This window comes from Psammomys obesus, unplaced genomic scaffold (genome assembly GCF_907164565.1).
Source record: "Psammomys obesus unplaced genomic scaffold, mPsaObe1.curated_primary_1811, whole genome shotgun sequence".
Taxonomy (NCBI): Eukaryota; Metazoa; Chordata; class Mammalia; order Rodentia; family Muridae; genus Psammomys; species Psammomys obesus.
In genome coordinates this window covers 9,869,738-9,885,997 of record NW_026596234.1, presented here as the reverse complement: position 1 = coordinate 9,885,997, position 16,260 = coordinate 9,869,738, and the positions used below count along the sequence as shown (strand labels likewise).

Here is a 16,260-nt window from a genome sequence, read left to right as displayed (position 1 = left end):
ACTTCCAGTCGCTAAGGAATGAGAAACCGGAAACGGAAGTCACTTCCGGGACACTTCCGGAAGCGGCTGTCATGGCTGCCCAGGAGGACGTAGCGGCCTTACAAGATGAAATTGCACGGCGTGAGGAAGAGCTGGCTTCCCTGAAGCGGAGGTTGAGCGCAGCCCTGGCGGCTGAGCCGGAGCCCGAGCGTCCGGTCCCGGTCCCGCCGCTTCTGCCCAAGGCCGCTCTGTCGCGGGACGAGATCCTACGCTACAGCCGCCAGCTGCTGCTGCCGGAGCTGGGCGTGCGCGGTCAGCTGCGCCTGGCGGGCGCCTCGGTGCTGGTGGTGGGCTTGGGCGGGCTGGGCTGCCCGCTCGCTCAGTACCTGGCGGCGGCCGGCGTGGGCCGACTGGGTCTGGTGGACCACGACGTGGTGGAGACGAGCAACCTAGCCCGCCAGGTACTGCACGGCGAGGCGCTGGCCGGCCACGCCAAGGCCTGCTCGGCGGCCGCCGCTCTGCGCCGCCTCAACTCGGCGGTGGAGTATGTGCCGTACGCGCGCTCGCTCAGCGAGGCTTGGGCGCTCGACCTGGTCCGCGGCTACGACGTGGTGGCCGACTGCTCCGACAACGTGCCCACGCGCTACCTGGTGAACGACGCGTGCGTGCTGGCCGGCCGGCCGCTGGTGTCGGCCAGCGCGCTGCGCTTCGAGGGCCAGATGAGCGTCTACCACTGCGACGGCGGGCCCTGCTACCGCTGCGTGTTCCCGCGGCCGCCCCCGGCCGAGACGGTGACCAACTGCTCCGACGGCGGCGTGCTCGGAGTGGTGCCCGGCGTGCTCGGCTGCGTGCAGGCGCTGGAGGTGCTCAAGATCGCCGCCGGCCTCGGGACCTCCTACAGCGGCAGCCTGCTGCTCTTCGACGGCCTTGGCGGCCATTTCCGCAGGATCCGGCTGCGGCGCCGCCGGCCCGACTGCGCCGTGTGCGGTCAGCAGCCCACCGTGACCCGCCTGCAGGACTATGAGGCCTTCTGCGGCTCCTCGGCCACCGACAAGTGCCGAGCCTTGAAGCTCCTGAGTCCGGAGGAGCGGATTTCTGTGACCGACTACAAGCAGCTTCTGGATTCCGGAGCGCCCCATGTGTTGCTGGACGTCCGGCCTCAAGTGGAAGTGGACATCTGCCGTCTGCCGCACGCTCTCCACATCCCTTTGAGTCAGTTGGAACGCAGGGATGCCGACAGCCTGAAACTCTTAGGGGATGCCCTTCGGGAAGGGAAGCAGGATTCGAAGGAAGGGGCTGCTCTTTCTGTGTATGTGATTTGCAAATTGGGGAATGACTCTCAGAAAGCCGTAAGGGTTCTGCAGTCCTTAAGGGCAGTGCCAGAGCTAGACTCTTTAACCGTTCAGGATATTGTGGGGGGACTCATGGCCTGGGCCACCAAAATTGATGTGGCATTTCCACAGTACTGAGGGGACAGCATGTGATCTGCGTTTATGGTTGTGATATCTTGAGGATCTGTTTATTGGAACCGTTTCAATAATGAAGGGAAGAGATTGGATTCATAGACTTTGAATAAACGGCCTCTTTGCAAGGAGCGTCTTAGGAACACAGGCTGAAACTGTTTCTGAGAGCAGCCATGTGTTTTGGGCACTTTGACATGTGACATGGAATGTGACAGGATTTTTGTTTCCCACCTGTCCCAGTCATAATGCTCCCTGGGGCCATCCATTTTATACTTGTAATTGGGATGCAGGTTTTTTCAGAGGCAGTACAGTTACGCCCACGACATTTTTAATTAAACTGTTCTTTGGGAGGTTGGAGAGATGGCTCAGCACTTGCTGCCCTCCTGGGGGCTCCTGGTTCGACTCCCAGTACTCATGTGTTGGCTCACAACTCTCTATAAGTCCGGTTCCCCAGGTCAGATGCTGTCTCCTTGCCTTCCCTAGCACCAGGCAGGGTCTTGGTGCACAGACAGATATCCAGGCACGCACCCATAAAGTTTTAAAAAGATATTGAGTCTTAGTTCTACTTCAAATGATAGGATATACCCCTTAGAAATACATACCATGCAGAATGTTTTCATTATCTGGGAATCATCATTATCGAACTTACTGTGACTGCCACCAGAGTGCGAACTTGACAGTGTAGCAAGATAAAAGGAGCTGTTTTGTGGTCTGTCAGCTCCCTCGGAAGTTGCTAGCATTTTCCTTGTACTTAGCTTTAGTGCCTGCCTTATGCTATACCAGTGGTTCTCAACCTGTGGGTCGCAGCCCCTTGGGAATCAGCCTTTTCACAGCGTTCAACTTAAAACTGTTGGAAAACACATTTATATGATGATGCATAACAGTAGCAAAATTTACAGTTATGAAGTAGCAACAAAAATGTTTATAGTTGGGGTCATCATATCGTGAAGAACTGTATGTAGGCTTAGACTTTTTTTTTTTTTTTTTTTTTTTTTTTTTTTTTTTAGGCTTAGACTTTTTAACAAACTATGTTATTTAGTCCCTTTCAACCCCCCAACACCGGGTAGGAGGGACAGAAGGTTAGTGGGAACAGGGGGCAGAGTTCTCTCTGCTACTTCCTGCTGGGTAGAGTCGCAGGATTCTTTTGGGGGCAGTGTCAGTATCAGGAAATCCAGAAGTCCAGGTCACCAGCAAACAGTAGTAGGACAAGCCAGCAGCAAGCAGGTCTCCAAACAACTGCGCCTTCTTCCTCTGGGCTGTCATATTTATACCTCTCAAAGTCCTCAGAATTCAGCTAATTCCAGCTGGTCAAGACCACGCTCCACACCGGACACTTAACAGGTGTGGACAAACCAAACTTCCCTACTTGGAAGTAAACATGTTTACATATCAAACCAAACTGTCCACAACTGTATTAAAGGCTCATAGCATTAGAAAGGCTGAGAACCACGGAGCTACACATGTGTGACATTAGTTTAACTATGTTGTGATCCTACTTTGGAATCATTTCGTCCAAGACCCAGTCTTCTCGCTCCTACCCTTGTGTTTCCTGTTTTGATTCAATCTACTTTATTCCAGCATCTTTTAGGTAGGCTCTTTGTTGTTGTATTGTTTTATTATTATTATTATTTGGTTTTTCTAGACAGGGTTTCTCTGGGTAGCCATGATTGTCTTAGAACTCACTCTATAGACCAGGCTGGCCTTGAACTCACAGAGATCTGCTTGCCTCTACCACTGCCTCTCAAGTGCTGGGATTAAAGATGTGCCCCACCACTGCCCGTATTTTTATATTTATTTACATAGTAAACATAAAAATATGTTTATGTAGGTATTTTTATGTTTATTTACACAGTAAACAGTTTCACCAGGCCTTTTGGTGCATGTCTGTCTTGCCAGCTACTCAAGGCTGAGGCAGGAGGATCGCAAGTTTAAGGCCTTTCTAAGCAACAGAGTGAGTCCAAGTTCAGCCTGGCCAATAAGTGAAACCTGTGTTAAAATATAAACTAACAAGGTAGCTGGGAGTGAAGGTCAGCAATTGCCTAGCAGGCAGGAGGGCCTGGGCTTCATCTCCAGTGGCACAAAACAATTTAATGAGAAGACAGCCCACCTTGTTTTCTGTAGGTAGCAAAGTATGTGATTGCCCAAAAGGTGTTGGGAATTGAAGCTGATTCCCGTGAAAAAGCAGCCAGTCCTAAGCCATCTCTCTGGGCCTAGGCTTCTGTTTCTTAAGAGAAGCAAAGACCATGGAAGTAACTGAAGTAGCCATATCCAGCAATTTTTTTTTTTTTTTTTTTTTTTTAAAGAATAAAAGCATTGTAGTTACACAAAGCCCTCTGCAGGTTCAGAGTCACCAGTTTGCAAACACTGATAGTTTCTCTCTCTATAGTCTGTGCTGGACACACTGCAACTCACTGACCAGGTGCACTGAACAGCATGGTGGAGGGACTAGCAGGGCTCTGGTTCAGAGCACCTGCATATCCTTGTTTTCTAGCCCTTTAGATACTTTTAAGATAGGGTCTTATTTGCAGCCAGGCTGTCTTTGGAATTCAGTGACAGGCATGTGCCTCCATGTCAGGCTTCCCTGCTTTGGTTAATTTTATAAAATTGTTTTTGTTTCTCAGTTTCTCTCTTAACCTGGCTGTCACACAAATAGTTGAAACTCCTTTATATTTGTTTAATAATAAGCTTCACAACACAATAACTGAGCAGTTATTACTCTAGTCTTAACCCTATAAGCTACTCTCCTTTCCTCCCATTGTACATCCTAGAGATACTTGCATTTTGTAGCTTTCTCTGCTCCAGCTTCTCTCCTGATGTCACCTGGACAATTCCCACTGAATTCTCCATTTCCTACTCCAGCTCCTTCTCCCCTGTCTGGCAGGAAGTCCAGCTCTATACTTTCCCCTGTTCATCAATTTGCTGTAAACTGCTTTATTGTCATGTCAGGGGATAAATAGGATAAACATTGAGACAGGAGATTCTCTGAACAAGGATTACGACCAGATATGAGAGGTATAAAAATCAGCATTTGAAAGGCTTGGATAGCTCAATTGATAAGGCTCCTGACCCTGAATTGAGAAATCAGCAGTAGAATTACACAATAATCTTATGCCTACGCTTCCCTGGTATTTTGATGAACTAGTGATTGCAAGGAATTATTTTATTTTATTTTATTTTTTTTAAAGAAGTGTTTGTAACCGCTTGGTGAACCAGTCAGAATAAAAATGAAAAGATGGGACAGAAGAGTCACAAAGATAATTTTGGAAGTTTGTACTTGTGGTATTTAAGGTTGAATTAAATCCACAAATTAATTTCTGGCAGCAGCAGGAGAAAAGTACCAGGTGGGTTAGGTTTAGAAACTGCTGGAAAGTGGGGTCTGGAGAGACGGCTCAGAAGGCAAAGAGCCCAGGTTCAGTTCCTACCACTCACATGGTAGTTTACAACTGTAACTCCAGCTCCAGGGGATCCAGCACTTTCTTCTGGCTTCCACGACCACTGCAGCAAATGTGGCGTACTGACATGCATTCAGGCATCCACTCATAATATTTTAACTTCAAGAGACCTTAAAAAGAGGACGAAGGTGGCTTTTCACTGTAGTTGGAACCCAAATGCTGACAGTCTGCAATGGAGAAGCTATTGTTAAGGATGAGCAAGTGCCGGTGTAGACACAGCCATAGACAAGATGCGTGGTTCCTTCAGCATGTGCTTCCATGAGGCATCTAGCCAACATCACACTGGAGAACGTACAGAAGAGTGCACCGATCTCAAGTGCTTTGTGAGATCACACACAAACACACACACACACATACTAGGAATTGAACCCAGGGCTTTATGCATCAAGGCAAGCACTGAGGCTCCTTTTAAATTGTGCCATTTTGAGCCGGATAGTAGTGGAGCGGGGAGGCAGAGTAGGTGGATCTCTGTGACCAACCCAACCTGGTCTACAGATTGAGTTCTAGGACAGTCAGGGCTACACAGAGAAACCCTGTCTCACCCCCCCCCCCCAAAAAAAAAAAGTGTTATTTTGAGCTAGGGTTTCACTAGGTTGTTCAAGCTTTTCACAAGTTGAGCACACCTCACTAGCTCCCTTATAGACAAATATACTGTCAGGGGGACTCAGGAGTTCCTTTCCACTCCCCAAACTCTTCCTCCCCCAAGGAGGCAGCATAGGCTGTGAACCTCTGGCTGGTGTAGAACTTCATATGTAGACCTTGATCTGCTTACCTTGATCTGCCTGTCTTCACCTCCCAGGGCTGTGTCGTCATGCCCAGTGCACACGCTTTTTATGTAACTCACTTTCCAAGATGAAGCCACTCATCAAGATGCATCAGACCCTTCACACATAATCATTGTTGGCTTCCCACTTCAAGTGCCCTATGTAAATGGCCTTTTCCTGGGACCCATAGCTCACAAGAACCTGGGATTGCCACTTTGCCCCTGGGATTTGCAGATGGATGAACAGCGGAATGGCTCAGGATTAACGTGCAGTGAGTTGGGCAGAAATCAGCTCACCCTGCTGGCCAGGACATCTAGGGGTTGCCACACAATTTAGCTGCCATGGAATATGGCAGTCCACAGGAGAGGCCCACAGACCACACAGCTGCGCCTGCTGCTCCACAGGCTTTGGGAAAATGTTCTTGAAGCCTTGGGCTACTGAGCCAATGACTAGAACTGCATTTGCCTCTGGACTCTAGTTATTCTTCCTCAGCAGACACAGCTCAGGGCCTTGCTGCAGCCTCTCTCTCAAGGGCTCCAATACCCTCTGTTCCCCAGCAACCAGGACACAGAAGCTATTAAGGTGGACACACCCTGTGCTCTCCCAGAGGTCCAGGCACTGCAGAAGAGATTGAGTCCTTAGCACCCAGGGACAGGATGGAAACCAGCAGCACACCTGGCAGGGTCCTGCTCAAATGCTTAAGAATTTCACTGGCAGCTAACAAAGCACACAAAAGATGTGCAATTTAGGTGCTTGTCAGTAAGCCTGAAGACCTGAGTTCAGTGTGGGGTTCAATGATCTCAAACGTGTACCAAAGGTGGGAACTGTTTGATGGTGGCTAGACCAGGCTTTCAGCCCAGCCAAGGCCCTGGTGTGCACAGCCCCTGTGACGTCACACTGGCCTGGGGTGTGATGTGCGCATTGTACGCATTCTGATGGTCATTGGAGGGAGGGTGCTAACGGGCACTGAGTGGAGAGAGGGGAAGGGTTCTTTTGGTGACACCCCACACTGCCCATTATTTACTGGGATTGACCCGCACGGCTGACTATATTGAGATGGAAAATTATGATTTTTTTTTTTAAAATTAAATGTGTATGTGGTTTTACTTATGAGTGCAGGAACCCAAGGAGGCCAGAGGCATTGGATCCCCTGGAGCTAGGATTAGAGATGGGTCTGAGCCACCTCCAAGGGGTGCTGGGAACCACAAAACTCAGTCAGGAAGACGAAGGTGAAAATTTCCCCATCATAATGTGATTCGGGTTGGTGCTCACTTGGCCAGCCTTGCTAAAGCACTATGCCCTGCTTGCTCTTGCATCTCTCATCCCAGCATGAAGGCCTTCTGGGATGCAGGGAGGAAGCTGCCTGAGGGAGCTCCTCACAGGTAAAGGTCAAACAAAACAAAACAAAATTGGGGAGGTGCTCCTTTCTCCAAATTGAGCCCACAATACCAGCCCACCTTGCTGGAGGGTCTTGAGATGTATGGCAAGGTCTTGGGAAACCAGGACCTTTCTCCAGCAGCACTCTCCACCTTGGCTGCAGAGGCCAGGTTCTGGGGCTTTCCCAGTCCTGTCACTGGGCAGCCTCCAGCTGGTGACCACCAGAGCCTTGAGAGTAGGCACTGAGGTTACTGTAAAATTCCCTTCTCTCGGGGTTGTCAGAGACACCATAGAACCCACTGGTACATTTACATTTCAGATAGACAACATGGACACATATAAATAACCCCCCTTAAAGATGGCATTTAGGGCTGGTGAGGTGGCTCAGCAGGTAAACAAGAGGAGCTGCTTGTCACTATAAACCCGACAACCTGAGTCAGTCTTTGGGACTCACAAGATGCAAGCAGAGAACTGTCCTCTGACCTCTACACATGCACAGTGGTGTGAGCACGCATGAAAGTAAATACAATGAGGCTGGAGAGATGGCTGTCCTGAGTTCAATTGCCGGCACCCCATATGGTAGCTCTCACCCATCTGTAACTATAGTCCCATGGGATCTGGTGCCGCCTTCTGGTGTGCAGACGGAACACCTCTACACATCAAACAAGCAAGCAAGCAAATAGATGTTAACAAAATGAAAACAAATTAGCTGAATATCTTATGATTGCCTCTGCCAAGTTCCCCTGAGTCTGACAGCAGGTCCACATGGGTGACTACTGCTTTAAGCAAAGTGACTCTCCAAGAGCTGTGTGGCACCTTCTCTGACGTCAAAGCAGGAATTCAAGGCAAGAACCTGAAGGCCTGCCTGCTTGCCATTTCACTGCGTTACTTATGACGGAGGAACTCACTTCCCACCCAGAGAATGTGCTTCTTGGCGAGCTCATTTGGCTTTCTCACACAGCTCAGGACAGCCTGCCCAGGGAATGGTGCCGCCCACAGTGGTCCTGGCCCACTGACATTGATGAACAGTTAGGACAGCTCCCAGTGGACATGTGCTCGGGTCGATCTGATCATGGCAGTTCCCCAGCTGAGGCTTTCCACCCAGATGACTCTAGGCTGTATCCAGTTCTCGATTAAAACTAAGTAGGACATCGAGGGAACAGGATGAGTGGAGAGCAGGGGTTCAAGAAGGTGCTTTCTTGTCTTTTGATTCTTTTCAACCATTAGGTACAGCCATCAAACCTGTGGACACCCTGAGGCTAATAATGACTCAGATTATCCCTGGCCCTGACTCCTTGAACCCCAATATCTGTCATCGTTTTGCTGTGACTTTTTCTTTACTTTGAGACAGAGTCTCACTCACTCACCTGCCTTTGCTTTCCAAAGGAATTAAAGGCCTGTGCCACAGCTCCTGGCTTATTTGCCTGTGGCGTATGGGTACTGTGCTTACGTGGAGGCCAGGGTCCCATGCCAGGCATCCTCTAGCACTCTCTAGCTTATTGAAGACTGATTTTCTCTCTCTACCTTGAGCTCACTAATTTGCCTGGACTGACTGGCCAATGAACTCAGCTCTGGAGTTATAGATGCATGCTGCAGCGCCCAGCTTTTGACAAGGGCCCTGGGGATCCTCAGGTCCTCTTGACAGCGCAGCAGGCACTTTATCCACTGAGACACCTCCCTAGACCCTTGTTTTGTCTGTTTTGAAACAATGTCCCACTATGTAGCTCAGGCGGGTCTGAACTACAGTGTAACAGTGTAACCCAGATTGACCTCAAACTTGGAAAGTCCCTGCTGCCTCAGCCTCTGGAGCGCTGGGATTAACAGATGTTGCCCCATTGTTGACCTTGCTGGTGTTTCCTGTACCTTTTGAAGTGACCCTCTGGGCCCTGGGCTGGAGAAGCATGGGCTCATCAAATTAAGACAAAGGCTACTCAGTTTTGTGTTTTGAAAATTAATCATTTCCTATTATTTTTCCTATTTTAGTTTGCATTGAGCTTTGTTGTTCAGTTGCTTATTAGCCATTTGAGAATGCGATTAAATAAACTCCTACAGGAAAAGCCAGCAGTAGATTCAGGCTCCAAGAGGAAGTCTTTATTATAGTCCCTGGGTCTAGTTCACGTCCAAAGATTACTTTGTAATTGAAAGTACAAGAACGTTGAAGGCCAAAAGTATGAAAGGCTGAGCTCAGATGCTCTTGCCCCTGTGAGTTCTAAGATAAAAGCAACCAGACTCCAGATTCATCTTTCCTGACTGATTATCTTGTTTCAGTGCTGTGGGGTCATGGTGGCACCCAGAGGAGGAACTCTCAAGGTAGCTCAGGCTGGCTCCCTTGAACAACAGCATCAGCATCTTCGACCCCTGGGACCTCTAAAGGATGGACTAAAGGACATTCAAGGATGAACAGCGCCAGCTCCCTGCCCATGGTACTCTCCGAGGGACTCTCCTCCAGCCCTGAGCAGGAGCCCGAACAAAAACATGCTCCCACAACCTGCTCCTTGTAGAACCTAGACCCGTGGTTAGCACTGTAAAGAGAACAGCAGAAAGCCAGCTATGGGGCCCGTAGCTGTGAACCACCAAGGCAAGGGGATGGTTGCAAGTCCCAGGCCAGCCTGGGCTACATAGACAAACTGTCTCAAAAACCCAAAACATGAAGCTGGGGATGGCTCATTTAGTGAAGTGCTTGATTGGACTTGAGTTGATTCCCAGAATGAAGGTAAAGAAAAACAAAACAACCAGGTGTCATCTGTGTGTGTTTATAATCCAAGTGCAGGGAAACGAATCCCTTAGGCTACCAGCCAACTGACCTAGTCTACTTGGCAAAACCCCAGGCCAAAGAACCTGTCTCAAAAAAAAGTAAAAACAATAAAACATGGATGCTCTCGAAGAATGGCCCTTGAGGTTGTCCTCTGGCTTGTACACACACACACACACACACACACACACACACACACACACACACCAATGCCCACGTGCTCATGAACATGAGAATGCACAAAACAACAACAAACATGAGAACAAAATAACAACAACAACCAAAAGATAACACTGTCAGCAGCTTTCCCAGGAAGTGGGGCAGCCTGTGTCCAGCAGACACGCACACGTGGTTTCTTGAAATAGAAGTCCAGTTGGAACCGAGCCAAGCTTCCGGGCTTTCAAGACATAGGGTCTCCACTGCGGCTGCTCACCTGTGCCCTTGTACTGTAACTGTGCTCACAGAAAATCCCACAGGGCATAGCCGTGAGACCAGTCAAAGATGGGCTGCGACGTGGTCACAGTTCCCACCAGAAGACTGCATGTGGCCAGGGTCATCCCTTTTGCTTCGGGAGAAAATAAAAATGTAGCCAGTCACATGCTTCCTCAGAAAGCAGTGGCTCAAAAGTTTACGTTTGGGGCAAAGTTTTAAAATATGAAGGTCTTTCCAGGCATGGGGGTGGGTACCTTTAATCCCAGCAATCAGAAGGCAGAGGCAGGTGGCTCTTTGAAATCGCGGCCAGTCTGGTCTACATAGTGAGTTCCAGGACAGTCAGGGGCTATGTAGAGAGGACATGTTTAATAAAATAAATAAATAAATAAATAAAGAACAAAATGGCTTTAAAAATGTTTTGATCATTTCTGGAGCTTGAGGGCGGGGACTTGGTTAAAACCTTACAATGGAAGTTTTGGTTCCTTTGTATGTTAGGTAAAAATGCTTTTGTGTTAATTAATGCCAAGTGTGAGTTTTAGTTGGGCTATACTTTGTCCACGCCTGTTAGTTGTCACGTGGGGGTGTGATCTTTGCTAGCTGGTAATGGCCTTCCACGTGCCGCACAAAGAGGGGCGTGGTCTAGGATTCAGTATAAAATATGAGGCCGAGAAAGAGACAATCGTAGCCTGTGATATGGAGTTGAGTGTTGGCGTGTGGCGTGTATCAGTGTACCAGAGACCAGAGACGGTGTGGTGGTTTGGAGCAGTTGGAAGGAGAGAAACGCTTCGGGGTGTAGCGCCATGGAGGAGCCTGCTGGCTGCGTCTGCGGTTGACAGAGATTGGTACGGAGCCCTAACTAGCCGGGAGAAGTGAAGGGGCTGGGCCCCCTCTCCCCGATAACCTTCTCTCTCTCCTCATTAAGGTTGCCGGGGTGGTGGAAGGGAGAGAGAGGCCTAAACGCCCCAAATAAAATAGAGTCCTGAAAAAGAGCGCCTCCGGTTTCCACTACAAAACCTCACTGAAGAAACTGCCCAGAATGAAAGAAGCTGCCCCTAGCAAGCCCTGGCAACAATATCCCCGGACAGCTGTGGCCTCCAGGACTAAAGGAACTCTGGCCACAGGGATTTGCTGTGTTGGAGATACACAGGGCCTTCCAGGTCACAGGTCACATCTATAATGTGATCTGTTGCCCTCTTCTGGTGAACATGAAGATAAAGCACTCATACACCTGAAAATAAATATTAAAAAAAAAAAAAAAAAAAAACCAAAAAAAAAAAAAAAAAAAAAAAAAACCCGAAAAGCCCATCTGTGAAAAGCCCATCTGTTTAAATGAAAGTTCTGGCAAGGTCTGCATATCAGCTGATGTGTCTTGTACGTACTGTTTCGTCTCATCCTTTCCCTACATCCTTCCTTGTACTGGATATGCTTGGTTGAAGGGAATGGCTGCTGGTCCCCTAGAGCATTCTAGAGTGTAGAGTAGTCTTGTTGCTTGTAGCCCCTTGGGGCCATCTAGCACGAATTAATGTGTAGTAGGATGCACATTTTCCTTCCTGGTTGCGAGCTCCCAGAATAATGACTTGTGAGACGCAAAATATATTTACAAATACCCAGGCCATATAGCAGGGCTCTTCTCTGACTAGCTCATAACTTCAAATAACCCATTTATACTAACCTACGTGGCTGGTTTCTGCTCAGGCACCATGTGTCTGCCCTCCTCCCATCTTCCGTCCTCCGTCTATCCCAGAATCCTTTCTACCAAATGGATAAATGGATATCCCACCTTCTATTCTACCTTTTCCTATAGGCCATAGTATTTTTTAATTGACAGGTGATGCGTCCATACAATGCACAATATATTCTCTCTACAATTTCTCCCTTTAGTCTATAAAAAGCTCTTTTTCATATAATAATAAACTATATACAATAAAACAATATGAAACAATTATGAAAACGATTAGGTTTTACATTCACAATGTCCAGTCCATCTGCACTTAGCAACTTAAGGGAATGGGACATGGCTCTCTAAAATTGCTTCCTGCTGATTTGGGGTATAGGATTTCTTTTTTGGGGCCCAAGAAAATTGGAAAATAGTTAAGAAATCTGGAAGTAACATTTGTTGTCCTGTCTCTAAATGCTGTGAACACGCAGGCTTGAGTGACGTCCTATCTGACAGTCTGTGATGTTGGATGATTTGAGCTAGTCGCTTTGAAGTTGACCTGGAAGCAATTTTGATGAAACAGCAAATGAAGCGGTCTGACGCTGGATCAAGAAGGGTGCTGGAATAAATAGTGTTCTTCTCAGCAGCTTCGCAGGTGAGTTCCTTCAAGGCCATCTCCATTCCACTGGTGTTTGGTCCTTTTGTTCTGTAAGCATATAAACTCTCACAAGTAATAAATAGTTCTGCAATTACATATGTGTGGAATGCACAGTGTGGACAGATAAGTTAAAGATAATTTTCTGCTCTTTGAGCAGGTGAAAGGCATCTGTTTTTTTTTTTTGTGTGTGTGTGTTGTTGTTGTTTTTTATAAGCTACTTTGGATTGTATAACCAAATTGCAATATAAATCCCAATTCATGCCATATGAAAGAATGGTACATAAGAATAAGTCTTGAGGACTCTGCAGTCAACAAGATTTATTGGCTAGGCATAGACATTTAAGTCTCAGCCAGTCTCAAATCTGTTCCCAAGTAGAGGGGTCAGTAGATACATTACTACATCACCTGTCTTGGTATTTTCAATTTCCTTCTTCCTGTCTGTAGCTAAGATCTTGGGGGGGGTGTCTCCTTCTGTAAAATCTGATTTCTAACCATTTGTATGGAAGACACAGCTTTTGTTTTCCTGTTGGAACAAATGCAAAATCTCCAACACAATACACCTCCTTTCTTCCATTCTTAGGTCATCACACACACACACACACACACACACACGCACACACACGCACACGCACGCACGCGCACACACACACACACGTTGATCTGATTAATCAGTACTTTCTACATTCCAGTGCTTTTTAACAGCTGTGCTGCCTGTATCATTGACTTCTAAAAAAATTTAAAATCAACAAAACCCCATTTGCTCTATCCTTGGGATCTTCCTTATCCCCCTTCTGCTCTGTGAGCACCTGTTTTAAATTCTTATTAGATCTCTCCATAACTGCTTGACCTGTAGGATTGTAAGTTATCTCTGTAGCATTTTCTATGCTGTAATGTCCAAAAACACCGTGTTGTATTCCAATGGATACACATGCTGAAGCACCATCAGCTCCTGTCTGCAGAGGAATCTCCAAGACAGTCACCACCTCTGATAAATGTGCAGTCTTAGAATCATCCTTTTCGGAATGAAAGGCAGAAGCTCGTTGGAATTCTGAATATGTATCAATGGTCCGATGCATCAACATGTGTACCTCTCAATTCCCCGACGTCTACAGAATGATACACATAGTTTATCGCATGATATTGCTGTAGGGTAGCACGAGTAAGTGCAATCCGGATTCTTGATATATTGCATCTTTATGGGCTGCCCTTCTAACTCCTCAAGACTCTGTGGATTTTTCTCATCTGGGATTATCTCGTTGATGCTATTGTAAGTTCCAGTTTGGATTCCTCTGAAGGTCCCCTATTTTGATTTAAAGGGTCTTTCAACATCTGTTTTATGGCCCCTAATCTAGCATCTAAATTTTTAGTCTCTTCTTTCTCCAAGTCTACCTTAATTCTGATCTCTCCTAATGAGGAGAGATACAAGACCATAATAATTACTGAAAAAAAAAAAATGACCATCTGTATGCAAACAAAACAAAGTTGTGTGGAATACAGATGAGTTGTGTCATTGTGTTTTCTTCCATTTTTAATTCAGAAAATACTTTTCCCCCAACTCTCTCCCTAAGGCCTTTACTTTCCTATTTTCAGACCAAATGTTTTTTCCTATGATTTTTTTAATACCCAGTTTCCTTTCTCTTTTATTGTTTTCCAAACTTCAGACCTTACCAGTTCAGGTGATTGGGGATTCTCAGTTTGCATCTTGTGCTGTTCTTAGCCCCAGCTGTTCAGTTAGTGCAGGGCTCCTGGCTCTGCCTTCTGCCCCCGATAGCCATGCCCTCGGGAGAAGTCGCAGCTACTGTGTCCTCAGGCTCTGGTCTAAGAGAGACTAAAGCTCAGCCTCCATTTGCCTGGCTTCCTGGGCCAGCTCCTGTGTCTGGAACGCTTGGCTTAATGCCTGAATCTTGTGTTTTTAAGCTTGGATTTTTAGGTAAGTTTGGATTACATGCCTACTATAATGGGTGCCATCTGTAGTAGGGTGAATGTTTTTCCTCCCAGCCCCAAGATCCCAGAATAATGACTCATGAGACTCAAAATATATTTATGAATACCTAGACTATATATCTAGGCTCTTCTATGAGTAGCTCATAACTTAAAATAACCCATTTATCTTAATCTACATTCTGCCATGTGGCTGGTTACCTCTGTTCAGGTACCTTGCATCTGTCCTCCTGACATCTTCCCCAGGTGAATCTATCCCAGAATGCTTTCTGCCTACTGGATATCTCACCTTCTATTCTACCCTTTCCTATAGACCATAGGCTTTTTTTTTTTAATTGACAGGTGATGCATCCATACAATACACAAGATATTCTCTCTACACCTATGTCCTCAGCATGTACATCGATACTAATATTGACAGGATTGGTTTCAGGCTGGATTTTGGGGCAAACGTTCTGCATAGGTAGCCTGTCTGTATGCCAGGTGGTCAATTTTCCAAGTGTTTCTCTTTTTATGAAGTATGCATGCACTGGTTCATGAAGGGCTGCAGTGTGGTGGCTTGGGCTGTACCTCAGTCTCCCATAGACCTGCTAGGATGTAAAGAGCGAGGTCGCATGCCTCAGACTGCCCATACCCCTCACGTCCCAAGGTTTATCTTGGGAAGCAAGGACCAGGCAGGCTGAGTTTGTTCTTGTTGCTTCCTTGACCTTTCAATTTGCTTCTGTTTCACAGTGTTACTTATCTACTTCTGCCAGAGAGGTCTACTTGCTGCCTAACAAGGCTGCCCTCTCTCTCTCTTAATTAGCTTATTAGAAAAATCTACCACCTGCCTGTAAATGACTGCATGACATCTAAAGTCACAAGCATAGTTTATGTGTTTAATGTAAATAAGACAGAGGCTGGGGATGTAGCTCAGTTGGTGAAGTGCTTGCTTAGCATGAACACGGTCTTGAGTTTCATTCCAGTTCCACATAAGCAGGCATGGTGGTGCAGGCCTGCAGTTCCAGCACTTGGTTGATGGAGGCTGGAAGAGCAGAAGTTCAGGATCATTCTTGCCTATACAGTAAGTTCAAGGCCACCTTGGGTGATATAAGACCCTGTCCCCAAAACAAACAAACAAACAAACAAACAAACAAATGAATCTCCAGAGGATACATGGATGGCAATACCTTTATGAACCTAAGAGTCCCGTGAGTTCCAGAAATGTCTTCACTTGGTTCCCGAGGCCATTAATAGAACACCATCTCCTTTCAAGAGAGGAAAGCAATTTGGGGTAGCCAATTAGGTAGAGCACTCATGGACTTTGTGGTAATTAAAACCAGATTCATTAAATGCTCCTGAAACAGGCTTCGGGGGAGCCCCAGTGACATCAGCAACTTGTTATGGACCTTCCGCACATCCCCTGCTTTTTGAACGTGAAACCTTTCTAGGACCAAAAGACAGTCACTGCTATGTGTGCAGACAGGACCCAGGCGTGACCCACATTCAGCACCTCCCCCATTATTACAGTGGGAACCATGTCTTGGTGGAGGTGGAGCCTCTAAGGAGTGAATGTGCTTGAGCTTCTGAGTCTCACCAGCCCTGGTCCTCTCCAAGGCCCTTGGTGGGACTTAAATTTTGTTCTCATAATACTTTTCCTTTTCTTTCTTTAATTCTTTATTTTTTTCTTTCTTTCCTTCTTTCTTTCTTCCTTCCTTCCTTCCTTCCTTCCTTCCTTCCTTCCTTCCTTCCTTCCTTCCTTTCTTTCTTTCTTTCTTTCTTTCTTTCTTTCTTTCTTTCTTTCTT

The 16,260-nt window shown here is 46.9% G+C and overlaps 1 protein-coding gene across 1 annotated transcript; it reads left to right on the top strand.

The window, feature by feature from the left end:
• The first annotated feature begins 60 nt into the window (after window positions 1–60).
• Mocs3 (molybdenum cofactor synthesis 3) lies at window positions 61–2,423 on the top strand. The gene has a single exon (XM_055596182.1). It carries the CDS (start codon window positions 72–74, stop codon window positions 1,446–1,448), a length of 1,377 nt encoding a protein of 458 aa, XP_055452157.1. The 5' UTR covers window positions 61–71; the 3' UTR covers window positions 1,449–2,423.
• Window positions 2,424–16,260: the final 13,837 nt, after the last annotated feature.

Excerpts from the sequence above, each read along its gene's own strand:
- Mocs3 (XM_055596182.1), top strand. The coding sequence starts at position 72 with ATGGCTGCCCAGGAGGACGTAGCGGCCTTACAAGATGAAATTGCACGG.